General features: G+C 38.6%; 1 protein-coding gene across 1 annotated transcript in view; it reads left to right on the top strand.

The window, feature by feature from the left end:
• The window catches only part of MEGF10 (multiple EGF-like-domains 10), a 190,810-nt gene that overhangs the window by 114,557 nt on the left and 48,622 nt on the right, over positions 1-27,631 (top strand). Inside the window, exons 7-11 of the mRNA XM_006870686.1 lie at positions 3,046-3,182; positions 12,253-12,465; positions 22,172-22,346; positions 24,622-24,742; positions 25,589-25,752. Of these exons, the coding sequence (XP_006870748.1) occupies positions 3,046-3,182; positions 12,253-12,465; positions 22,172-22,346; positions 24,622-24,742; positions 25,589-25,752 (810 nt within the window). The remainder of the gene's footprint in view (positions 1-3,045; positions 3,183-12,252; positions 12,466-22,171; positions 22,347-24,621; positions 24,743-25,588; positions 25,753-27,631) is intronic.

Consider the following 27,631-nt stretch of genomic DNA (forward strand, 5'->3'; position numbering starts at 1 on the left):
TGGCCCAGGATCGAGCATTGTTTCGTTCTGCTGTGCATGGGGTCGCTATGAGTCGGTTCCGACTCGATGGCACCTGACAACAACAACAACAATGTTGTGGGCACGGAGCAAAGGAGAACTGGAGTCCACTGCTTGATGGGGGTTATGGAAATTATGGAAGAGTTCAAGGTGTCAGGACCACTTGTCTTTGTTAGGTGCCATCGAGTCGGTACCAACTCATAGTGACCTTCTGCACAGCAGAACGAAACACTGCCCGATCCTGGGCCAACCTCACTACTGTTGCCACGCTTGAGTCCATCGATGCTGCCACTTGGCAAATCCATCTCGTTGGGGGTCTTCCTGTTTTTCTCTGTCCCTCCACCTTATCAAACATGATATCCTTCTCCAGCCCCTCCTGACAATATGTCCAAAGTATGAGAGACGAAGTTTGGCCATCTTGGCCTCTAAGGATCACTCTGGCTGCATTCTTCCAAAACAGATCTATTGGTTCTTTGGGAACCCCATGGCACTTTCAATATTCTCCGCCAACACCATAACTCAAAAGCATTAATTCTTCTACAGTCTTCCTTATTCACTGTCCAGTCAGGGCCACTAGACCACAGAAAAACAACAATCAGATTCAAGGTGAATGTTAGAAATGGTGAACAGACAAGATAGGGTTGTATTCTAGAGGCAAATGTCTGAAGAAATTCCTGGAGACTCAAAAGGAGAGGCCTTTAAAAAAAATTTATGCATATGAGACAAGCAAGGGAGTTATTGAAGGAATAATGAGCTGATTCTAGCAGGCCCATCAAATTTTAATAAAATCGAACTTGCTATATGCCCACACCTTTCTCAAGCCTACTCTTCTACCTTTTTAAATTTTAGCTATAACCAACACTGCTACTATTTTAATTGTTCATGGTTGTTGTTGTTGTTAAGTGCTGGCACGTCAGTTCCAACTCATAGCAGCCCTGTAAAGGGTTTCTGTGGTCCAAACCGACCTTGCAGTCTAGTGCATTACTCTGCAGCACCACACCAGGAAGTGCTGAATTATCTTTGACTCCTTTTCTTATTTCAATTTCTATATTTCAACAGTTTCCAACACGGTTAATGACTTGTTGTTGGCAAGGAAATGCATTTACTGGAGCTATAGACTGCCCCAAGAGCTCTGTATTCTTTAGATGAGGAACTGTGGGCAGTCTACTCTTAGGACTTTTGTGTAAATACTGTTTGTAGAGCTGCCTCATGTTAGAGTTGAAACTTTTCTCTTTTTAGTTTGGGTGGTCTTGACATGGGAAAATTGTAACCATAGACTTAGACCATGAGTCCTAGTAGGTGGACAGATAGATCCTTCCATCTACCTGGTGGAGTTTCTCTTTCTGCACTCTTGCATCTGCTTCTTGTCCCACTATTAAATACTTCAGGTCATATTTTCACTGTACCATCTGAGCTTTCAACTTATAGTTCTGCCTCACATTTTTATTTGTGCTCTTATCCTCGGTGCTTTTCAAAGAAGGGTACAAAATTCTGGTAACACATACACACGTGCAAATATATTTAAATGTATAGAAATAATGTCCTACTTAAATCTGGTTGTACACATTATTAATATATTGACAGTATTCTTATAGCATCACAGAATCTTACATAAGTTCACTATGCTTTGTGGGTAGTTTGTGTGAGGCCCTGAAAGAGTAAGACTTTTCATCCTCATGACATACTTGCCCTCAGCACATTATTCCCTCAGTTGTGTTTTCACATGTCTATTAGTATAATATATTGTGCAACAATGAAGGGATTACAATGATTTTTACATCTCTCTTCTCACCACATCATAAGCTAACTAGGGGCTGTGGCGTTATCTTTGATTTTCAGCATTTAGCACTGTGCCTTGAACATCAATGGTTTTCAGTAAGAATGCATTTGAATTATCCCTCAAAGATCTTTTCAGTTCCAAGAGTTTGTGGAAGAACTTTCCCTGTTTGTAGATGGCTAGAAACCACCAGAGGAGACTTAATTAGCACACCAACTGCCTTTTGTGGGTAGCCAGGACTTAGGGGAAATGCATTTTCTTATGCTGTCCAGAATAAACATTTACAAAACCATCTGGTGTTCACTAGCCTCCAATTTCAGAGTGCCCACAGTCTGCCTTTTTTAGAGTGAGGAAGGACAAAGCAACAGCTTCCAATGCCTAAAAACATGAGAACAATTTGGAATATGCCATTTGCTCTACCTATAAACCCAAAAACTAGTTCCAAAGCTATATGCACAAGTTATGTAGCCAAGGGAAATGGAAAATAGTATTTTATTGAGTTAGTCTTTTCCCCATAAAACTGGAATAAGTGTCATGATAGTGCCTGACAAGATGGACGGCCTCTAGGGTGAAGAAGCATGTCCAAATGACTCTCTTGATTTTCTTTTCAGGAAGTAAGCTTTCCTATTGATCTTGGCTGAGCAGTGTTTGTCAAACCTGTTGAAAATAAAAGTGTTCTTCATAAATAAAATGCCTAGTTTCATTCCATGAAGTATTTCTTAGGCAATGCCATTGTTAGTCAGGCACACAAAAATTCAGTCTAGTGTTATACTACATTATAAGAAAGAAAGTCAATGATAATATGAATTTTCTCTGGAACATATGGTAAAGCATTTGGATGTTTCATTTGTGCCAGATGTTGCCATTTAGGTAACGGATGCTCAGTAAGTATTGCTGACTTACTGCGCATGTAAGTCACAAGGAAGAACACTTAGGAGGATTTATATATTCCTTAGGTTACCGTAATAACTTGATGTAATATTCTGCTTCCGTTTTTAATATCTATACTTCTGAAGATTACTATTCTACCCTCTTTGGATGTATCTTAATATTTAGGCTCACCAAGTAAAAATTTTAATGTTTTTAAGATAAACAGAATTCATGCAGTTGAAAATCCTTTTAATCTAATTTTATAGTAGTTTTGTTTCCGTAACCACCCTTCCCTTTCTGTTTTCTATCTTTTCTCTCTCCTCCTCCCGTCCTTCCCTGGCTGGAAGCCCATCTAATTTTCCAAGTCTCTTTGAATGCAGGGCACAGTGTGTGGTCAGCCTTGCCCTGAGGGTCGCTTTGGAAAGAACTGTTCCCAAGAATGTCAGTGCCATAATGGAGGGACGTGTGATGCTGCCACAGGCCAATGTCACTGCAGTCCAGGATACACAGGGGAACGGTAAGGAATACTTGTATTTCTCGGACTATTTGTAAACACGTGAAAGGAACCTTGGAGAGTTCAGGAACATATTTGATATCATGTGAATTCTATAATATTCCAGAATTATCTACTGTCTATGAGGTATCTATCAGTGTGTTTGACCAATTTCATTCCAACTCAATGCTCAGAAACTAAATCATAGATAGCAGAAGTGAGTTGAAGATACAGAGAAAGCATTACCAAAAAAAAAAAAAAAAAACCCTAAAACATTAACCGTTCAGAAGTTGTGGTGGATTAATTGTTTAGGATGGCTACTTCAAATATAAAAACTTTTTATACTTTAAACACTGTTGCTGTTGTTAAGTTCCATCGAGTCAATTCCAACTTACGGAGACCCTGTATGGGGTTTTCAAGGAGCGACTGGTGGGTTTGAACCACCAACCTTGTGGTTAGCCGTTCAGTGCTTATCCTACAGGACCACACACTTTACTTAAAATTATTTTAAAATGGGATGTGTGCTTAGGTACCTTTGCGCTTCTATTAAGGGTGATTTATCAGTAGACAGTGGTCATGATTGCACAAAATGATGAATATAATTTATGTCAGTAAACAGTACATGGAATGGCAAATATTTTGTCATCAAAAAAAAAAAAAAAAAACCTCTTATATATAAAAAAGAATAAGTATGCTGAGCATAAGGACATCTTTGTGGATTCAGTATTCTATTAATAATATGTTACCATATGGTAGGAGATATGTATCCACCCGTGTTTGTAGGGCTCACTGGAATAGGAGCAAATGAATGTGTTTGGGGGGTTCTTACATCCATTGTTTTTCTATATTATTTGACAGTTACCTCAGGTGGGCTATACTTACCCTACTTCTTCTGATTTGATATTTTAAATTTATAAGTAATAGGTCCTGGAAGACTAGATAACTAAGCTCATTGGATCGCTGTGTAAACATAAAGGAAAGAGACTCAAGAGGTAGAAGATTCTAACAGTTAAGAGCAAATATTCTGCCATCAGACTTCCTGTATTTGGAAGTATTCTTACTGATAGCATTCAAATGACAATCATAACCTTCCCTAAGATTGTTATAAGGATTAAATAAGTTTGCATATTAAAGCAAATAGAACAGTGCTACAGCTTATAAAATTAGCTATACTTGACCGATGGATTTAAATTGTATAAATGTTGTTGGTGTTGTTGGTGTTGGTTGGTGTTGTTAAGTACCGTGGAGTTGGGTCTGACTCATAGTGACCCTGTGCAGCGTTTCTGAGGCTGTAAGTCTTTACGGGAACAGAAAGCCTCATCTTTCTTACGCAGAACGGCTGGTAGTTTCAAACGGCCAACTTTGAGATTAGCAGCCCGATTCGTAATCACTACACTACCAGAAATCCTTGTATAAGTGTTAGGGATTATTATTTTTGAATGATGTCTCTGAACAAAGAATTCTTTCAACCTTTTGTCTCTTTTTTTCTTTTTAAAAGTCTAGTCAAATTTTATGACTTTTAGTAAGAAACTCTATACACACCCACCCACCTGCATTTTCCCTAAACTTTCTTATTAAATTTAATTTACCATTAAAAGGAAAAGAATAACCTTATTTCTACTTCCAACTGGGTATTGCTGGATTTTAAAAAAAAGTGTAATTTTTTTTTTTTAAGTCAACCTACCAAACATTTTAGAGTCCTGGTGTGGCACAATAGGATAAGCACTGAGCTTTTGACAAGATTGGTGGTTCAAATCCATATGCTGTTCCTTGGAAACCCTTTACAGGGTTGCTCTGAGTCAGAACTGACTCAACGGCACTGAACAACAACAACGGAATGTTTTACTTAGAGCCCTGGTAACATAGTGGATTATGAGCTGGGTTGTTAACCACAAGGTCAGCTGTTCAAGTCTTCTAGTTGCTCCTCAGGAAAAAGATGAGGCTTTCTGCTCCTGTAAAGATTTACAGCCTCAGAAACTCTAATTCAGAGTCACTATGAGTTGGAACTGATTTGGTGGCATACAACCACCACCACCGGTGTTAATTTTAGTACACTAGAGTTATTTGGGTATATTAATAATCATATTTTCTTCAAATAAAGATAATTTAATCTTCAATAATTATAATAATTATTTAATTTTATTATATTAATTTGAATCTCTAAATCAATGTTGACTAATGGAGGCCAAAAATAGGAACGCCTATATTTTCCCTACTTTTATTGGAAAGGACTTCAATATAGTTTCATGTTTGCTGTTGGTTTTGAGTTGTCTTCTTTATGCACTTTGTTGTTGTTAAGTGCTGTTGAGTCGGTTCCGACCCATAGCGACTCTGTACAGGGTTTCCGAGGCTGTAAGTCTTTACGGGAGCAGAAAGCCTCATTTTTCTCCTGTGGAGTGGCTGGTAGTCTCAAACTGCTGACTTTAAGGTTCACAGCCTGATTCATAACCACTACGCTACCAGAGCTCCTTTATGCATAAGTACTTTTAAATTTTTAATCCCTCTTTTATTAAAAGCTTTTGCTAGCAGTATCTGCTTCATTTTCTTTAAAGGTCTTTTCACCTTTTATACACACACACATACATTTATGCTTCAAAAAGTTCATGGAAAAATTCCATTATTTTTCAATTCTATTTTTCCATGAATTTTTCAAGTAACTTATTTCCTCTAATTTTTTGATATTACAAATTCTTGATACCTTTGGCACATGTTTTATATGACAAATAATTGAGCTGATAAGAAACATTTATGATTGACTTGCTGGCTTTAATATTTTGAATAGATGAGAAGATTAGATGAGTTCTGGACTCTTTTGTCATTAACATTTCATTATAGAAGATGAGCCAATAAAGGAGAGGCCAGAGGCCAAGCAGAATCTCGTGTTATATTTTTGCATAGTATTTTCAGACAGTAAAAATTTAAATGGTGTCCTGGTGTGGCATTGTAGGATAAACATTGGACTGCTAACCACGAGATCAGCAGTTCAAATTCACCAGCTGCTCCTTGGGAATCCTATACAGGATTGCAATGACTCCGAACTGACTTGATGGCACACAACAACAACATTTTAAATATAATTCTTTTCTTGCTCTGTAGTGATTTAAGCTTCAGATTAGAGGCAAGGTGAATTGTAGAGTTCAGCCAAGGAAGGCAAAAAAAACAGAGAAAGGGAAGGAAAGTGAGAAGTGAACTTGCTTCTTGATTTGCTGTTCTTTAGCTCACGTGTCCGGTGAACCAATGACACAATTACTGTTTTAATTATGTTAACCCATTTGGATTCTAGAGTTACATATATATACACAATGACCATAGGCATATTTGCCACTTTGGGCAGAAGGAATTGAGTTGGCTTGTGGCAGGAGAAGTGGGGAAACAGACCTCAAAAGGTTGGGGGTCTTAACTAACCATTTCCTCTGTTTTGAGAAGTGTCAGCGTAATTTGATCAGGAGGTTATGCCAAAGGACTGCTGCTTAGAAAAGCAGGTACCACCACAGGCAAAGCACTGCCAGGATGTGGGGACAGCCCCACCACCAGAGGAAAGAGAGGAAAAACAAAACAGGAACATTGTAGGCAGTCAGGGCAGCCCATAAGATGTCCAAATATAAGGCCTTGGAATTTGTGGAAAGACTGAAAGGATATTGTGGTGAGGAAATTCAATATGTCTCAGTCAAGTAAGAATGAAACAGAGGATGATTTTCTCGGTCCTCAAAATATTCTTCTAAAAGAGTTAAAAAAGGATGCATGTACCTAATGCTAATGGTGTTGTCATGGAATTGCTCTGAGCCTTTAGTGGTCTAGCCATGGGTCTGGCATATAATTGTGCCCAGTAAGCTTTAGCTTTATAAAGGTAAGAACTGTAGCTCCATATGGTCTCTTAAAGCAAAGCCCAAGAGAGTCCTTAACAGACTGTGTTCTATATTTACCTGAAAGTGAAAATAAATGGAATGAAAGGAGATATAATAAGAAATTATCAATGTGAGTTGAGGGAACTCAACTGAAGCATTGGTTTTCAGTAGAATCACTGTTTCCTGTATCTGTAACTGAAAAAGTTGGCTCTTTCCCAATACTTTTTGTATTTTCCCAAGAGTAGCAGTTCCAGATGTTAGGCAGCTAATCCATCCATCCCAGGTTTAATGAAGAATGTGATTCTTCCACACTAAATCATGGTCTGGTCCAGCCATTCCTCCTTTTCCACTAGGGAAGGACATATGTGTACAACAGTGAAAGAAGAAGCTGTCCCCGCTCCCCAGTCCCCACATTCTAACTTACTTCCTTTTCCGTAAGTTCACAGTGAGATACTATATAATAATTGTTATTGTTGTTGTTAAGTGCCGTTGAGTCGGTTCCAACCCATAGCAACCATGTAAGGGTTTCCGAGGAGTGGCTGGTGAACTTGAACCGCTGACCTTGTGGTTCAAACCGACTTTGCAGTCCAGCCCATTAACCAAGAGCACAACACTAGGACTTATATTCTAATATAATAATTGTTGTTGTTGTTGGTAAGTGCCGTCGAGTTGGTTCTGACCCATAGCGACCCTGTATAGGGTTTCCAAGGAGCAGCTGGTAAGCTTGAACTGTCAGCCTTGTGTTTCAAACCAACTTTGCAGTCCAGCGCATTAACCCACAGCACCACACCAAGACTCCAATATAATAATTAGAATGGTATTAATACAAGTTGGTGACTCTCATTGGTTTAAGACTTGGAATCTTACTTTATTACTCTACTTTATATGTAACCATTCTTCCCAACTCTGGGGCTTTATTTGAAATAACAACAACAAAAATAGGAATCCCAAATTTCCATAATACTATGGTCAATATTTAAGGAGCTCTGGTAGCGTAGTGGTTACGAATTGGGCTGCGAACCATAAGGTCAGCAGTTCGAAACTACCAGCTGCTCCGCGGGAGAAAGATGAGGCTTTCTACTCCCGTAAGGATTTACACCCTCGGAAACCCTGTACAGGGTCGCTATGGGTCGGAATCGACTCGATGGCACTTAACAACAACAACAACAATGGTCAATATTTATTGTTACAGCTTAATGACTCAGAGCCATCTCGTCTAAGAAAATATATTTCCTCTTTTACTGATCTCTGCGATAACTTTTCTTGTTTCACTCTGAACCACAAAAGCAACATTAAAGAACAAATGATGGTTCTTTGTACTCCTAGTGTGGTGATGTAGGATCAGCACTGGACTGGGAGCCACAAGGTTGTCAGTTTAAACCTACCAGCTGCTCCTAGGACACCCTATACTGAGTTGCTATGAGTCAGAACCAACTTGATGACACTTAACAACAACAACAATGCTTCTTTTAGAGAAAGGGGCTGAAAAGAGAGATGTTGGCTTGGCAAAGACTTTTAATTCAGCCAATCAAAGAAAGGCATGAGCTACTTCATGATTATGCATTTTCAAGATTATGTATTTTCAGGATGAAAAATATCTACTTCTAGAAAGATAACCAGTTCTACTCTGATACATGTGGGATTTCCATTTGGTTTGATAGTTAGAAATTGACATAACTATTATTAGCAAACGATTATTGAAGAGCAAAGATGTCAGCTTGAGGACTAAGGTGTGCCTGACCCAAGCCATGGTATTTTCAGTAACCTCATATGCATGCAAAAACTGGAACGTGAATAAAGAAGACCATAGAAGAATTGATGACTTTGAATCATGGTGTTGGAGGAGAATACTAAAAGTGCCATGGGCTGACAAAAGAACCAATAGATCTGTTTTGGATGACGTGCAGCCAGAGTGCTCCTTAGAGGCCAAGATAGCCAAACTTCATCTCTCATACTTTGGACATATTATCAGGAGGGACCAGTCACTGGAGAAGGACATCATGTTTGGTAAGATGGAGGGTCAGAGAAAAAGAGGAAGACCCCCAACGAGATGGATCTGCCAGGTGGAAGCATCAATGGACTCAAGTGTGGCAACAGTAGTAAGGTTGGACCAGGATCGGACATTGTTTCATTCTGCTGTACATGGGGTCCCTATGAGTCAGTGCTGACTCAATGGCAGCTAACAACAACAACAATTATTAGCAGGATGTTCTTAGAAGTACGTGTGTAAAGAGAGCGATTATTAATAAAGTTTACATGATGGCTACTAAGTCCCTGAAAATAAAATTCAAATGATTTTTGCCATTTATAACATAAATTAGCAGTATATTTACATTTAGGCCCAAGAGGTAAATATAGGCCAGAACCAGCAATTATGATTTTATTTCTCCCAAGAAAAAGAACTCTCTGTCAAGATATTATAAAGTATACATAAGGCTTATCTGTAATGTGGTAGCAGACACTTTACCAAATGGCTTCTGATCTGTACCATGCTTTTTACTGACTTAAACTAATAGAGAAGGTTCAGAGTTTAATGTTTGGGTTTGTTTTTAAAGTCATGTAGAAGGGAGAAAGTGATAACATATTGCCATTTTCTTCTCTTTTTGGTGTTGACTTGGAAGAATAGACTTGCAAAGATAGATGGCAAATTGTCTTGCCAGCTTCCAACAGAATTCACAAGGAGACCAAGTTACTCTACCTCAGCATTCCTCTATTGGAAGATCTTTAAGGAATAAGCTAAGTGACTTAGGGTTTAACAAAGCTTCGGAGAGGCTATATAGAAAGAGTACATTAAAAACAACAACAACAAAACTCTATTCTAAAAATAGGCATATGCATGTGTCTATTTAAAGCACACATTTGATTTTATGTTTAAAATGAGTTAAATTACTCCTGAACTTTTCTAATAGTTTGTTGAAGAGTTGATTTGAAGATTTTGCCTTTTGGAACAAACATACCATGTCTATCATCTATGGAACCAAAGTTGGATGAGTCCCTTTTCCTTGTCTCCTTCTCACTAAGTATATCAGAGTCCTAGTGTGGTGCTGCAGGATAAGCAATGAACTGCTAACCACAAGATCAGCAGTTCAAACCCATCTACTCCTCATAAGCCCTATACAGGGTCACTATGAGTCATAACCCGACTTGGTGGCACACAACAACAAAAACAGAGCTAGCGTGGAGACACCGGGTGATGCCAATGGTAGATGCACTAACAGAAAGACTGGAGGGTCAATTCCCTCAGAGGCAGAGGCACATCGAAAGGAAGTCCTGATGATCTACTTCCAGAAAAATTGTAAACCCTATAGGGCATAGGGCATAGTTCTACTCTGATACAGGTAGGGTTGCCATGAATCAGAATTAACCTGATGGCAACTGTTTACTGGTGCAGTCAGAGTTAACCAGAAAGTATGAAAAGATTCTGAAAGTTTGTCCTCTATACTTAAATAGAATCTCACCCACCCCTGGTATTGTTAGTCATCTTACCCTATCATTAAAAATATGCAGAGCCTTGTGGAAAATGTTTGCTTCTCTACCCTTTTGTTGTTTCTTTTAACCTTGCTTGAATTCTTGCATTTGCTACTTGCATTACACAGATCTGAACAATGCTATCTCACCTGCATTATTAACTCTGCCTTGTGCTGAGTAGAAAGTGGCTGCTGCTGGGTCTCACAAAGGGGACCCTACTTAGGGAGAGTGCTCAGCTACATGAGCACCACTACCAAAGCCCTTGGCAGAAAACTGTCCTTCTGCCATGGTTACCTCACCTAGCCAAAAAGAAACCTGGCTGGTCCAAGACCTATTAATACTTTCCATTGGAAGAATGATTACTTTCTCTTCTCCATCACGGTTCCTCAGCAACTCAGCTTCGGACCTCATTCACCTTACCCACAGCATGCCCCTCCACTGGGAGTGAACTCTAATGGTATTTTTTCCAATATGTTTTCATTGGTGTTTGGTTGTCCTTCCTAATAGAGGACAGTACCCCAGTTGTCATAAACTTTGTTAAGAATCTCCAAGCTGGCTTCCCAGGTTGGAATCAAGGACATCTGATTTGGGCAGCTCAGAATTCCCCCAGATCTAAAGAGGATTAGTTACATAATTTTCTAATTGAGGAGCAATGATTATCATTCAGCTTTGAAAGGAATGGCTGAAATAAATAATGACAACATGAAAGCCAAAATAATTAAAGTGTAGTTTCACATTTGCCATAGAGTTTTATTAGGGAGAACTATTTTTTAATATTCAAATTATGGGCTGTTACTAGTATTTGAGCATTTTCTTTTCTCCTTTTCCTGGTATACCTTTAGTGGTTGTTGTTATTAAGTGTTTCAAGTTGGTTTCGACTCACAGCTACCCTGTATAGAGTTTACAAGGAGTGGCTGGTAGATTGGTTAGCAGTCCAAAGCTTATCCTCTAGTGCCACACTACGACCTTTAGTAGTACATTGTCTTACAAGCTTATAATTTTATTTTGATTTTATAGGGTTTTTTTCAATAGGTTATATACTGTCATCACTATTAATACATGGATGGAACTGGAGTTGCTATTTCTTTCAGCTCTTTGTTTATTGTTGTAAGCATAAATGTAACAAAGCATTTAGCATTTCAACAATCCTTACATGCACAGTTCATTAATACTGTATTCATCATGCTGTTCAACCATCACCCTTACCGGTTCCCAAATTATCATATCAGCCTTAACAGAAGTTCAATGTCTCCAAGGTAGGCAAAGAACCAGAGAAAGAGAAGGAAAGTGAAAAGAGTTAAGAAGTATTGAGTCCTCCTTTCCCCCTCCCTCCTACCCGTCCCTGGGAACCACTAATAAACTTTGGCCTCTATTGTTGTCGTTGTTATGTGCCGTCAAGTCGGTTCCGACCCACAGCCATCCTGTATAGGGTTTCTGAGGAGCCGCTGGTGAGGTTGAACCGCCGACCTTGCAGTTCAAACGGCTTTGCAGTCTGGCGCATTAACCCACAGCACCACACGGGGACTCCCATACACCTGCTAATTCTAGATAGTTCATGTAGTATCTGCCCTTTTATGTCTGATTTGTTTCACGCAGCATAACGTTTCAGGGCATAATTCATCCTTAGGCTTTTCCTACTTGTAACAGGGGAATCATCAAGTGATTGGCCAAGACCAAAAACGAGTTTCGATTTATACATGGCAAAGCCATTCTAAATCATCTCTTTAGTTTCACACATCTCAAGCTTATTTATTCTCTGCTCTTGCCTCCTGGTTTGATAGGTGCCAGGACGAGTGCCCCGTTGGGACTTATGGAGTTCGCTGCACTGAGACCTGCCAATGTGTCAACGGAGGGAAATGTTACCACGTGAGCGGCGCATGCCTCTGTGAAGCAGGCTTTGCTGGCGAACACTGCGAGGCGCGCCTGTGTGCGGAGGGTCTCTATGGCATCAAGTGTGACAAGAGATGCCCATGCCACCCGGACCACACTCAGACGTAAGTGTTGCCACCCTGAAAGAATGTACCCTATTAAAGCATTAACTTCAATGTCCAGTACTCGGAAGGAGACAAATTGCCTTCCTGTTTCTAGATTATCACGGTCAGGAACCACCAAACAAACTAGAGACATTTTCCATTAGTGGGTGATGGCGCAATCCAGGACATCGTTATGTTGTTACATGATGGTCCTTTAATAGATACTAAATTCTATTCTTTATTAATAACAATTTGTAAAAATTAAACGTGCTGAGGTTTGTACAACTTTTCCCTGAGATTCTGTGACATTCCCATGCAAGCAAAGATGCAATGAGCGACAAGGGGTTAAGACAAGTTTAGTATGTAAAAATATCATAAAAGGATTCTCAGTACTACGTTTTTTGCTTTTTTGCTTAACAGCACATCTGTTGAAGAAGCAAAGGTTATAGAGAGGAAGTAAGCCAGTGGAAGTTGTGTGAAGTACTTCACATGTGGCTGTCACATGTGAAATATGCTTCCAGAACTGATTATTCTAACATAGAACTCACAGGGGTCTTGTAGCTCAAAAATCGCTCAAAGAATTTAAGAACAGGAAACCAAGATCCCACCCACTTGACTATACCATGTCTACCTCTGAAAATATCTTCTTTCCCCTTCTTGGCTTCTCCTCCCCAAAGGACCAGATACGTATCGTCTGCAAACTGATGGGAAAGTTGAGTTGGACAAAAACGGAGTGCATTGTAGAACAGTTCAGATGTTACTAGAACTACTTTTATTTGCATTCAGTACAGCTGTTTCTTTATTTATACCCCTGAAAGACAGTTTATGGTCACATCAAATCCCAAATGCTCAGAAGTTAAAATTAAACAGAAGCGTGTGGTTGGTCTTGCTTTAAACCATTGTTAGGGGGAAAAAAATCAATGGATTTATCACTCTGGGTGAACGTGTGTGTGTTGGAGTTGGTGTAAGTGGGCGGTATCAAAGAACAGTATTTTCATTATGTCTCAACTTTGTAAGCTGTTTTAGGCAACTTTTGATTGTCTTCATTGGAAAATATTACCACTCTTAAACTACCCAGGTAAACATTTAGGGAAGAAAGATAAATAATCTCTGCAGGATTGCATTTAAAAAACAGAAACAAAAAACAAACTAATGTTTAAGGAGCTGGCAGATTTGGGGACAAGTTGTGAGTTTTGCTGCCTTACTTGCAGTGTAAGATTTGTCTCAGCAAAAGGTTATTACTGTTGTTAAGTACTGTTGAGTCAGTACCGACTCATAGAGATGCTGTATAGGGTTTTCAAGGAGCAGCTGGTGAGTTTGAACTCCTGACCTTGTGGTTCATACAACCTGTAGTCCAGTGCTTATCATAACAGTGCCACAGCATACCTCCTAGCAAAATGTAGGACTCATCTAACAAGCTAAGAACTTTGTATACAGTGTGGTTTTTTTTTTCTTCTTCTTCTTCTTTTTTTGCTGTATAAAGACACTTATCTAAAGTTAAACAGAGTACTAAATCTGTACAAAGGAAAAACTCAGCTATGGAAAGAATTGAATAAAAGAAAATGTTAGTTTTTATTGGAATTGAGTGCAAATAGTTTGGCATCAATACTGTGACAATTTTGATTGAGCCATATGTACATAAGCACATATGTATTAACAAAAAAATACATGGAATTATTTGATAATCATATAGATCAAAAGAACACTAAAATATATTTAAGAACATATCTCAAGTAATCCAAAAATTTAGCAATGAATAGCTTATTAAATATTCTTGTAAGTAATGAAAGCTATTTATAATGATTTTGTTTTTCAAATATTCTATTAAAAACATCTTAATTTTTACTATATGACTTGTTGAATTCTAATTTGAAATTATTTATTTAATTCTTGTAACACTGTAGGGTAAGCACTAGACTGCTAACCACAAGGTCAGGGTTTAAACCAATCAATTGCTCCTTGGAAACCCTGTACAGGGTTGCTATGAGTGGGAACCAATTTGATGGCATTTAACAATAATAACAGCATTTAATTTCTTATGTGTAAAACTCCTAGAAACACAAATTCTTTTTTTGAACTAAAAGGTATAGAATTTTTTTTTAATGAATTCTAATAGTAGCTTCTTCATTTTACTATTTGATCAGCTAAGTTGAACATTGCTATTTTGAAATTCATGTTGTATGATGGAACCTCAGAAAGTTCATGGAAAAATGGAATGAAAAGGTAATGAAATTTTTCCATGAACTTTTTGAAGCCCCCTCATACATTTATCTTAAAACCTTTCAATATAATTGATGAGATAACTAATGAATGCCATGTAAACTATTAGTTTTAGGTAAATTTTGAATTTTAGGAATGTACACACTAACATACTTTGCAGCTATTTATCAGCCTGGGTTTGTATCAGTTTGCTTTCTCTATAATAAAAACTATCCCAAATCTAGTAGGTTAAAATAAAATGTATTTATCAGCTGATGGTTGTTACTTGGCTATTTGAGCTGGCCTCAGTTTGGTGGCTCTTTTGCTGGTCTCTTTCTGTGCAGCTAGAAGATGGTTGGTTCTGGATATCGTCACTCTTTATCTGTCATTTGGTCAGTGATAGGAGCTACTGTCCACCTGTCTTCAACATCTAAAAGCCTAGCCTGAACTTCTTTACACAGTGACTAGCTTCCAAAAGCAACAAGAATAAAGGCAAATCTTAACAAGAGAATACTTTCCAGGTCTGTGATTGAATCATATTTACTAATGTTCCTTTGGCCTAAGCAAATTGAACAACAAAATTCAGATTCAGTATACTCTATCTTTTGTTAAAAGGAACTGCAAAGAATTTGCAAACTACCATAAATATTAAGTCCTAAGGTGATGCAGACATTTGTCTTCAACTGCTAACCTAAAGGTTGGTGGTTCCAACCTACCCAGTACTCTGGTACTACAGAATAAAAGGCTTGGTGACCTGTTTCCAGTAAGATTGTTGTTGTTAAGTGCCGTTGAGTCAGTCCCAACCTATAGCGACCCTGTATAGGGTTTCCAAGGCTGTAAATCTTTACGGGAGCAGAAAGGCTCATCTTTCTCCTGTGAAACAGCTGGTAGTTTCGAACTGCTGGCCTTAAGGTTCACAGTCTGATTCATAACCAGTATGCTACCAAGATTAGAGCCAAAGAAAACCCTATGGAACAGTTTTACTCTGGATCATACGAAGTCACTATGAGTTGAATAGACTCAACAGCATCTAACAACATCATAAGTAATACTAAGTTTTTTATTTATAATACTTTTATTGAACTTACAGCTATCCACTGTGACTTGGACTTTCACTGAAAAACTGACTTTTATAACGGAAATTACGAGAAGGATTAGCAAAGTGGCAGCAAACACTGGTTCAAGCTGAGCAACCATTGTGAGGAGAACACAAGGACCCAGGGCCATGTTTTGAGCCATTTAGTGCTATTGTGGTAGGAGTAGGCACTTAACAGATTCTATGTGATCATTTGAAAGATTTATTACTGTATTTTTTTACATAATTATCTATCTTGCTTCATTACTCATTAATGAAACACAGCATTAGAGAAAGGTAAACACAAAAGGTGGATTTTATCTTTAGCTAAATCAAGAAAATGAAATTTGAGGTTTAATAAGAGTCCACGTGGTAGATATTTATATTATCTGTTGTTAACAAGGACAGTTAATAGCTGTGGGCAATCAGGATATGACTATTTGCAAATGCCACCTAACTGTCATTACATTTGAACATTAGCAACATTAAAAGCAATGAAGAAAAGGCAGTTTAATGACTCTGCTTTAGCCAATATAATATAGTATAGCATACTTGTCATAATTATAACTACTAAATGGAAATTTTTATTCGGATATTTGTACATAATTTTCAAATAGATGTGTGTGTAAAATATTTGTATTCCTGTATGTGTACAATCCTATATTCATATACACAAAGCAATCTTATTCTGAAGAAAGGAAACAGGTAGTGAGTATAACACACTTCTACCTTCAATTTGCTGCTTTGACATCAACACGTAAATCATGTTACCAATTAAGCTACCTGCATGTGGACCCATCAAATGCCTCCAAAGTGCAGTGACTTTCTACATCTGATTACATATTGCAAAATGCTAATTTTGGTGTCAGTCAATTTGAGACTTAGTATGGTGCACTAGCACTCTTTGGGAAGCACTGAATATCAGTGTCTCTGTCTGACTCTTGTTTATTCCAATTCCCTGCCCCAAGTCTATTTTGTCTAACATCTGTGTCTATGTCATGAACATTATTTTCTACCTTTATAATATAAAAAACTCTCTTTTTTTTCTACTAAATTGTCTAACTATCTTACAGTGAGTTAAAATGAGATAAACTACTTTAACTATTTCACCATTTAGAATATTTATTTCTCTTTTCTCAAAGGTAGGGCCTTTTTCATAACGTAAATTTACTAAATTTATAAATTTGTCTCTGTTCCTTACACAATATGGGTTTCCACTGATTCTACATTATTGTCTGTGCTAAATTCTAAATTGTAGAAATCCTTTTTCCTATATAGTGTCCCTACCAGACTGCAGTCAAGTTTCTTTTTTTTTTTTTTTGCTGTGAAAAATAAGGGGGAAAAAATCAAACAAACCTTAATTCTGTCATTACTTGTGTGAGACTGAATCAATTATTCCCTCTTCAAAGGGTTCTGTCTCCTCTTTAATAAATGAGGATAGTCCCTAACTATTAAGATGGTTGTTTAGGATGAAGTTCATTCATGCATACAGTACTTGACTCATAACTGGCATCTCTTCAGTGCTCAATAAATGCCTACAGCGAGTCTGCACACTCATTTGTAATATCATCCTAAGCATCATATAAGCGAGTGTTGCCTGTGAGTAATGGCTAGTCCCTTTAAGCCAAGATTTTAATCTTTTTTTTTTTTTTTGATTGTCAATTGATAGAAGGTTTTCAGAGCAGATCATCAGTTTTACACTCAACTAGTCATACACTTTGTTTTATCTCAATGATTGCAATCCTCTCCATGCAACAACAGTTATTTCCCTTCCTTTTGGGGTCCTTGTATTCATAACAGCCTTCTTCTCAATCCTTACCAAAAGACAACATTTGTCTTAATTTAAGTAAATGTTGTTGTTTTGATCTTGAATCATTAAACATTCCATGGTAAGCATACCTAACTAGTATTGTTGCCCGTTTTATCTACCTATCTACCTGTTGGCTGAAAATTGGACCACGTGGTTGATTGGTTTTTGTTCCACCTATTTTCCCACTCTATCCAGGACTGTCTAATGTTATCCCTTTTAAAGATATTGGTATTAGTAGTCAGAAACCATCTACTTCTTCTGGTCTCAGAATCCTGGAAACTGACGTCAACAGTACGCAAAGCAAGCTTTAGATTTAATGCAATCTCAATCCATATTGCAACATCATTCTTTACAAAGATGGAAAAACTGATTACTAGGGCTATATAGAAAGGAAAGAGACCTCAAATAAACAAAATATTATTTAAGAAGAACAAAGTTGGAGACCTTCACTTTCTGATCTCAAAATTTACTTCACAACCACAGTGGCCAAAATAGCCTTATATTGGTACAACGAAAGATATGTAGACCAATGGGACAGAATTGAGAACCCAGTAGAAAGACATAAAATTATTGTAAAAATAAATAAATAAATACAAAGCAGTCTCCAAAAGTTCCTGGAAAAATGGAACAAAAAGAAAAAGGAATGTTTCTGTGGACATTTTGAACCCCCCTCATATATGGCTGTTGTTGTTGTTAAGTACCATTGACTTAGGTGCCACTGACTCATAGCAACCCTATGCACAAAAGATGGAAACACTGTTCGGTCTGCACCAACCACATTTGCTACAATTGAACCCATTGCTGCTACAACTGTGCCAATCCATCTCTTTTGGGGTCTTCCTCTTTTTCTCTGACCCTCTATTTTACCAAACATGATACAATTCTCCTGGGATGGGTCCCTCCTGATAATATATCCAAAGTATGAGAGATGAAGTCTGGTCATCCTAGCTTCCAAGGAGCACTCTCGCTGTACTTCTTCCGACAGAGATCTGTTTGTTCTTTAGGAAGACCATGGTATTTTTAATACTCTCCTCCAATACCATAGCATAACTGGATCAATTCTTCTATGGTCTTCATTATTCACTGTCCAAATTTCACATGCATATGAGGTTATTGAAAATACCATGGCTTGGATCAGGCACACCTTAGACCTCAAACTGACATCTTTGCTTTTTAACATTTTAAAGAGGTCTTATGCCACAGATTTGCTTAATGCAATACATCGTTTGATTTCTTGACTTCTGCTTCCATGAGTGTTGATGGTTGATTCGAGCAAAATGAAGCCTTTGACAACTTCAATTTTTTGTCCATTTTTCGCGATGGTATTTATTGGTCCAGTGGTGAGAAATTTTGTTTTCATTATGTTGAGGTGCAATCCATACTGAAGGCTGTGGTCTTTGATCTTTATCAGTAAGTATTTTAAGTCCTCTTTGCTTTCAGAAATCAATGTTGTATCATCTGCATAATACAGGTTATTAATGAGTCTTTCTCCTATTCTGATTCCACAATTTTCTTCATTTTATACAGCTTCTCAAATTATTTGCTTAACATAAGATTTAATAAGTATGGTAAAAGAATGCAACCCTAATGCACAACTTTCCTAATTTTAAGCCATTCAGTATTCCTTTGTTTGGTTTGAACAACTGCCTCCTGGTCTTAATACACGTTCCTTATGAACACATTGAAGATTTCCAGAATACTCATTCTCCATAATGCTGTCCACAGCTTGTCATGATCCACACAATCAAAAACCTTTGCATAGTCAATAAAGAATAGATAAACATCTTTCTCATATTCTCTGCCTTCAGCCAAGATCCACCTGACTTAAGCAGTGATATCCCTCATTCTATGTCCTCTTCTGAGTCCAGCTTGAAACTCTGGAAGTTCTATGTCAATGTATGATTGCAGCGGTTTTTGATGTATCTTTAGGAAATTTTGCTTGCTGAGTTATTAATGATATCATCTGATGATTTTCATATCCTGCTGGGTCACCTCGCTTTGGAATGGGCACAATTATAGATCTCTTCCAGTCAGTTGACAAGGTTGTTGTTTTCCAAATGTCTTGGCATAGATGAGTGAATGCCTCCAGTGCTTCATCAGGTTGTTGAAAGATTTCAATTTGTATTCCATAAGTTTCCAGAACCTTGTTCTTTACCAGTGCCTTCACTGCACCTTGGACTTCTTCTTTCAGTATCATCATCTCTTGATCTTATTCTACCTCTTGAAATGGTTGAACATTGGCCATTTGTTTTTGGTACAGTGACTGTGTATTCCTTCCATCTTCTTTTGATGCTTTCTGCATGATTCAATATCTTGCTTATAGAATCCTTCAATATTTCAAGTCGAGGCTTGAATTTTTTATTCAGTTCTTCAGCTCTAGGAATGCTGAGTGGGTTCCTTCCATTTTGCTTTTCTAACTCTAGGTCTTTGCACATTTCATTATAATACATGTATGATTATACATTGTGATACATGAGATGAGAAGAAAGAACAGTGTGCTGTGGAAGAGAGTAACACAAGAGATCTAATTAAATTCTGGAGATCAGGGAATGCGTCCATAGGAAGAAACATTTAAATTGAAAGTGGACTATAAGGAGAGAGCTACGCAAAGCATAGGAGAATAGCAATCTAGGCATATGGAATAGCATATGTGAAGAAGGTCTGGTAGTGTTGTTGGTTACAAGTTGGGCTGCCAACCCCAAGGTCAGCAATTTGAATCTACCAACTGCTCCATGGGAAAAAGATTTACAGCCTCAGAAACACTATACAGGGTCATTATGAGTTGAAGTGGACTTTATGGCACACAACCAAAAAACATGTGTGAAAGCCCTGAAGTTAATGCTTTTACAAACAAAAGACATCCAGTGGAGTTGAGCATAGTAATTAATGGAGAGTGATGATGACAGCAGAAGTTGAAGTAGTCCATAGTCACGTGATGAAGGTCCCAGGTTATGTTTAAGGTATCATATATTCCAGTTTCCCTGAAACAGTTTGGTTTAGGCCTGTGGTTTAGGCCTGTGGTCCTGGTATAATTATTATTAGCTCCCCTTTTACTATAAAAGCTGTCCTGGTTTAGGCAATCAATTGTATAATCACTATAGTTATATATAGAGAGTCCTGGTGTGGCACTGTAGGATCAACAGTGGACTGCTAACCACAAGCGTGGCAGTTCAAATCCACCAGTTGCTCCTTGGAAACCCTGTACAGTCGGAATCAACTCAACATTTAATAACATGTGTGTTGTTGTTGATAGAGTGGATGCAGGCAAAAAGTTTGAGAAGAAGTTCTGGTGTGGCACTATAGGATAAGCACAAGATAACTGCAAGGTCGGTAGTTCAAACTCACCAGCCACTCCTCAGAAATCCTATACAGGGTCACAATGAGTCAGAACTGATTTGACAACACTTCACTACAACAGGTTTGAGATGTCAAAGGAATGGTGGGTGTTTCCTCAAGGGTAAGTAATTTGTTTCCAACGATATGTAACAGATAAGTGGAAAATCTGAGACTCATACCCTTGTCTTCTGAATTTCAAATCTTCTATACCCAAGAAGTCAATTCAAATGTGCAATTTCCCTTAGCTTGGTCTTCATGTCTTGTTTTTTGAGTATGCTTGTGAATGATGTCATAGAATTTGTTAGTGGGCAGTTAATTGTAGTGGAGGTGTGAACATGTATTTATATACGTTTCTGAAAATGAAGAACAATCCGATCCATAGGCTTGTTCTTCTAAAAACATGTTTTAAGATAGGAAATGAGAGTATTGAGTGTGACTCGGATCCTCACCTGACAAACCAGGGCATCCGACCAAGGGAGGTTTGAGTTCTCCCTGAGGTCACCCAGGTATTGAAAGATTAGAATGGCATCCTCAGTCTTCGACCCTCCCAGCTCTTCATTCTTCTCAAAAAAAGAAAATCTATGAACAGTCCTGTGATGTCTAGAAGCCAACCGTGGATTTTGTTCTGGGTCTTGTTAAGAGGAGGGTTTTGTCTCCAGGGGAGGAAGACCATCTTTAAACAGCCTTCCATTTGTCAGAAGAGCTGGTTTGATTGTTAAGGTTTTTGTTTGGTGAGAAGCACATGTGTTTTGAGACAGCATTGCCACAGAGGGCCCTATTGTGTTAACTCCACTAATGGGTGCATCGTAGCACAGCTGATGTGTCCATTTGCTGTGGAGCAACAGCTGGCTGCCTAGCCGACAATGCAACTGCTGTTTCAGGTAGAAACAACTGTTCTGCCACAAAGCATAGGAACCTAAACTTGCTTTTGTAGTTCCTTGACCATCATCCTGGTAAATGGATTTGTTATGATTCCTTGGTGAAGTTCTTTAGATCTTCTCATCAACTTGACACTTTATTAAATGAATACTTTCAATTTAAGACAATTAAAGTGAATTTCAGACAGAAGAATGTGCTTCTAATTGTTGTGCTGTAAGAACATGATACTGACTTCATGCAACATTTCTGCAGTATCAATCAGGTTGTGGCTAATTAATGAAATCATGCCAAGCCTGGGAATGATGTTTAAATTACTGTTCATGGACTTATCCACCCATTTAGTGATCATGGCTAAAGCTGTGTTTGCACAGGACTTGGGTGTCACGTTTACCCTGGAGTGACTTGTTCCTTTCATCCACATTTCTCAGCTGTCACCCCATGTCTGGAGAGTGTGCCTGCAAGCCGGGCTGGTCTGGGCTCTACTGTAATGAGACATGCTCTCCTGGATTCTACGGGGAATCTTGCCAACAGATCTGCAGCTGCCAAAATGGGGCTGACTGTGACAGCGTGACTGGGAAGTGTGCCTGTGCCCCTGGATTCAAAGTGAGTGAGTTGGGCTTTGGCGGAAGGAGAAAAGGGTTGCAGTGTAGAACATATTGATACCTCAAGTTGCATGACCTTTTATAGGGGGAGGGGAGATTTTTTTAAATTGTAGGAGAAGTATGCATAACAAAACATTTGCCAGTATAACAGTTTCTACATGTACAATTTATTGACATTGATTACACTTTTTATGTTACACAATCCATCCCTATCTATTCCCGAATTAGTCCATCACTTATACTCATAATTTACATGACCTTAACATACACTCAGTGCCACCCAAGTCAAAACTCTCCCTCTCCCCTTACCTTGCCCCTGGTAACCACTAAGAAGTTTTGGTTTCTATATATCTGCTTATTTTATTCAAGGTCACTTTGATGAGTGACTTATTTTGCTTAGGATAACATTTTCAAGATTAGTCTATGGTTCATCAAGACCTCATTTCTCTTTATGGGTGAGTAATACTCTATTGTGTGTATATACCACATTTTTTTAAATCCACTCATCTGTTAATGGGCACGTGGGTTGTTTCCACATGTGAAAAGTACTGCAATGAACATCCATGTATGGGTTTCTGCTTATGTTCCTGCCTCCACTTCTTTGGGGTATAAATTTAGGATTGGGATTGCATGACTTTTTCTGAGGTAAATGGATATGATAAAATCATCACTTCATTAATGAGTAAAAGAACAAAGATAAAAGTACCAATAGAAACAGAAGTAATTATGTTAGAATAATGACTGAGAAAGTTGGTAAAAACATGCATGTGGCATTAATTTTAACATAATTACATGTGATGAAATGTGATATGTTATCATTACATAAGTAATGGTCTTACTGTGTTTTATAAACAACAAAGCAATTACTTTGCCAGGTATGATAGGTATAACTGGTTACAATTTTTGTTTTAGTTCTATGCACTTTCAAGATACGTAGTAAAAAACTGTGTATTTACATTGCATGGATAATTGTACAGAATTTTTTAGATCTTTTTAAAAATCAGGACTCTACAAACATGCATTGACTATAGTTTCTAGGATTTCTTAAACCCAGAATCGGAATACTTATTTTAAAGGAAAATGGGTTATTGTTTAATAATTTCCTCCCATTTTAATGAGAACATTAAACTATGAAGAATGCTAATGATTATTCCAGAGCACATAATTTATAACTGTTGTTGCTAAGTGCCGTCAAGTCGATTTTGACTCATAGTGACCCAGTATAGGGTTTCCAAGGAGAGATTGGTAGGTCTACCTTGTGGTTCAAACTGACTTGTCGGTCCAGTGCATTACCCTGCAGCATTCCAATGCAGGACTCCAATGCAGGACTAATGGATCATAAAGCTGCAGAGCTGAGAAGATCTTTACAGAGTTTTTAAATTTACATCCTTGAGTCAAGACCCACTTGAATTAGCCTTGTCTTAGTAAATCGCTGATGTTTTCACAGGAGATGACACCAGTCACCTTTTGGATCCCATTTCAGATAATAAGTTGAAGTATGGTGCTAGCTGAGCATGGGTTGTATTTCTTTGCTTCACTCAATGACAATATTACATGTTATATAGGAACTCCAGGTAGTATGGTGATTTGATGAATAATTGTTTAACAGTAACTGTACAACTACAATTTATTGTTATGTATTTACTTGTTTGAGTAAGGACAAAAGCTGTTGCATTTGTTAACAAGGCATAACTAATAAAAGCAGGTTTTTGTTTTGTTAGGGTCTTTTTTTGTTCAATTTAAGACCATACCCAATACCAGGCCAGGGGCATTGGTAATTCAGTGGTAGAAATCTTGCCTTCTATGCAGAGGCCCTGGTTAGATTCCCAGTCCATGCACTTCAGATACAACCTCCACCTTCTGTCTTTGGAGGCTTGTGGGTTGCTCTGATGATGAATAGGTTTCAGCAGAGCTTCCAAACTAAAATGGATTAGGAATAAATGTGTAGCAATCTACTTAGGAAAATCTGCCTTTGAAAATCCTATGCATCACAACAGTCTGATCCCTAAAGGATCATGGGGGGTTGTAGAATGAGACAATATTTTTCTTCATTGTGCACTGAGTTACTGTGAGCCAGGGGCTGACTTTATGACAACTAACAGCAACAAAACCTATTACAGCTATCATTGTGCTCCATTGTCTAAGATTTGTAGAATGGTGACATTACAGCAACTCTTTTGAGAACAATATGTTAAAATTAGAGAGGAAGTCTAATTAACATCTGCAAGATTTACTTTTGTGTAAATTGAAAGCATTTTCCTATTTGCACCATCTAGGGGATTGACTGCTCTCTGCCATGCCCTCTGGGGACCTATGGAATAAACTGTTCCTCTCCCTGTGGCTGTAAAAATGGTGCTGTCTGTTCCCCTGTGGATGGTTCTTGCACATGCAAGGCAGGTAAGAGTGGGTGAATGAGTCTTGTGTATGATCCTAGTCCTGTTATCTTCTGGAGTCTCAGGAAAGAAACTTTGACTAGGGAGCCTATCTTGGCTGTATTTGGTGCATGACCCCAGCAACCCTTCATCCAGTGTAGACTCTATTCTTGGTTCAAGGGAAGAGGCTTAGGTTAGATGACTATTGAAATCACTGCTAGATCTAAAAGTCAGTGAATCTCTGCACTTTTAGGAAGAGTCAATGTGTCCTTGTCCCTATATATGCTAACCTGAATCCAAGTTTTGGGGAAGAGCAGACATGTGTCCCTGCCCCTAAATATTCTGGCCTGAGTCATCACAAGGACCAGACCCAAACACCAATTATATGTGAGGGCCAGAACATGTTCATCTACAGGTACTGTGGCAGCCAGGATCCTAGATGCTCATTGTGCTTGCTTACTGGGGCCCTGCTTTAAAGATGGGGCTATTCTTTCAAACAAAACCTCTCTCCTCATTGCCACATAAGTATTTCATTTTCCCGAGATGAACAAAACTCAGCATTCCGCGGTGCACATAACTGTACATTAAAAGCACCCTGAATTTCCTAGCTCTTCCCCAGTACCTTCTCATTGTTGGTTTCCATGGTGGACCACACAGCAGACACAGCTGTTTATGTGCATACTGTTGCCTTTTGTTCGTTTCTGATGAAGGACTTACATGGCAAGGCCAATGTTTGCTGCTGCGGAGGCTGGGGTACACTGTTGTACATTCCCAAACTGTTTCTAAAGGAAAATATGATGTGAATTGGTTCTGTAAAACTTCCTCTTGCTGCCTTTGTTTCCTCACATGCTCTGACATCTTGTCATGACAGGCTGGCATGGGGTGGACTGCTCCATCCGTTGTCCCAGTGGCACATGGGGCTTTGGCTGTAACTTAACATGCCTTTGCCTCAACGGGGGAGCCTGCAACACTCAGGATGGGACCTGCACGTGTGCACCTGGATGGCGTGGGGAGAAATGTGAACTTATCTGCCAGGTACGCCACATTATCCAATGTACCAGTGGGGAATGCCTGGGGTGGGGCTGATGACAGAGTGTTGGCCGATTTTTGCAGTTTTTTACATTTAAATTAGATGAATATGAACCAAACCTTAGTAACGGTTGGAAGAATTGTGATCTTCGTACTTAAAGAAAATGTATAATTGTGGAAACTGGATAGTGAAGCTTTATGAGAAATGCTTATTTCCTTTCCTTCAACGCTACCCTGTTCCCTCGTACCCATTAGACATCCATCTCTTGGTGGTAGCCAGTCACCAACATTTGTCAAGCACCCAGTGTATATCTGTCAACTCTGCAAATATTTTGTTTTTATTATAATGGAAATCACCCACCCCTTAGGTTGGAAAGTATCAGGGTATTAAAAGGGGCTTGGAGACTAGTGTCACTGAAATGCTCAGTGAGGTAGTGAAAAGACGTTTGTGGTTTAATGTAAATACTTCTGGAGTCACAAGAGTCTACAAAGGTTTCACTATGCCAACTCTGACTTGATCTTGTTGACCTACTTTGGACTTGTATGTTATTAGAAATCCCAGTGTCTACCTCAGGCTGACAGATGATACAAATGTACATTCTATAGCACCATGCTGGTTTTTCTTTCTTCCCATACCACCTGGCGTGATTCTTTCCCTTTTGCTATCATTTTTCCTTCGTATCACAGTTCTTTCTTAAGAGTCATTAAACATCCACTAGAAGGATGAGACTTTCTGCTTCTGTAAAGATTTACAGCCTCATAAACCCTATATAGGGTCTCTATGAGTTGGAACCGACTCCATGGCACTTAACAACAACAACAAAAATGGTGTGTGTGTGTTTTTTGTCTCTAGGAAGACACTCTGATGGTGAGATAACCATGTGACCCTAGTGATCTGGGACCCAGGCAAAGGGACTTCCTCCTCATTAACTGCAATCCACTTCTGGAGACTTTTGGAGGACCCAGCCCTGGGCTATTTCATGGCCTCCAAATCCGTAGGACAGAGTTCAGTTAGTTTTGTTGTGTCTCACTCCTACCCAGTGACCAACTGATCAGTACTTTGAGATAGACTTGAAGATCGCTTTTCCCTACCCATCTAAATGTAGACACAGCAAAGCCTCTGTCATAATCGTATCCTTTCATGTCTATTAGATATGTTAGTAAACCAGCTAAGGCTCACATTATAACACTCTGAAAGTGTAAAATCAATATGACAGAGCTAAATCCTAGCAAATGTTTTTGTCAGTTTCAGCTCATGGTAAACCTGTCCAGTCCTGCGCCATCCTCATAATTGTTGCTACGTCAGAGCCCATTGTAGCAGCCACTGTATAGGTTCATCTCTTTGAGGGTCTTCTTTTTTTGCGGACCCTCTACTTCACCAAGCATGGTGTCTTTCTCCAGGGACTGGTTCCTCCTGATAACATGCCCAAAATACGTGAAATGAATCTCGGCATTCTCACGTCTAATGAGAAATATGTTCTTCTTTTCTTTCAACTCTACAGTGCTCACTCATGCCCCTTTATTTTCTTTACCATTCTCACTTCTAAGCAAATGTTACTGAAGTCTAAAACATGGTTTCATTTAAAAAATAATAATTATTATTTCTAACAAATGAGAATGCATTTTAGCACCCACAATCTATTCAATTCTGGGTCTCCTATTTCTCCCTCATGGTAGATGTACACAATATTTCTCTTAGTCCTTGGGCAGTGTGGAGGGTGTTTAGTGTCCTCCCTCAAACTGACAGGATCTGGCTTGAAAGAGTGGGGTCACACATGTAGAGCTCGCCATTCTTCTCCCTCATACTAATTATCATGTCCCTGAGGAGTCTTCTCTCCCATTGGACCACCCACCCTGATGGACTTAGGAAGGAGAGAGTGAGGAG

The sequence above is a fragment of the Chrysochloris asiatica genome, unplaced genomic scaffold, assembly GCF_000296735.1.
Source record: "Chrysochloris asiatica unplaced genomic scaffold, ChrAsi1.0 scaffold00147, whole genome shotgun sequence".
In the NCBI taxonomy this organism is placed as follows: domain Eukaryota; kingdom Metazoa; phylum Chordata; class Mammalia; order Afrosoricida; family Chrysochloridae; genus Chrysochloris; species Chrysochloris asiatica.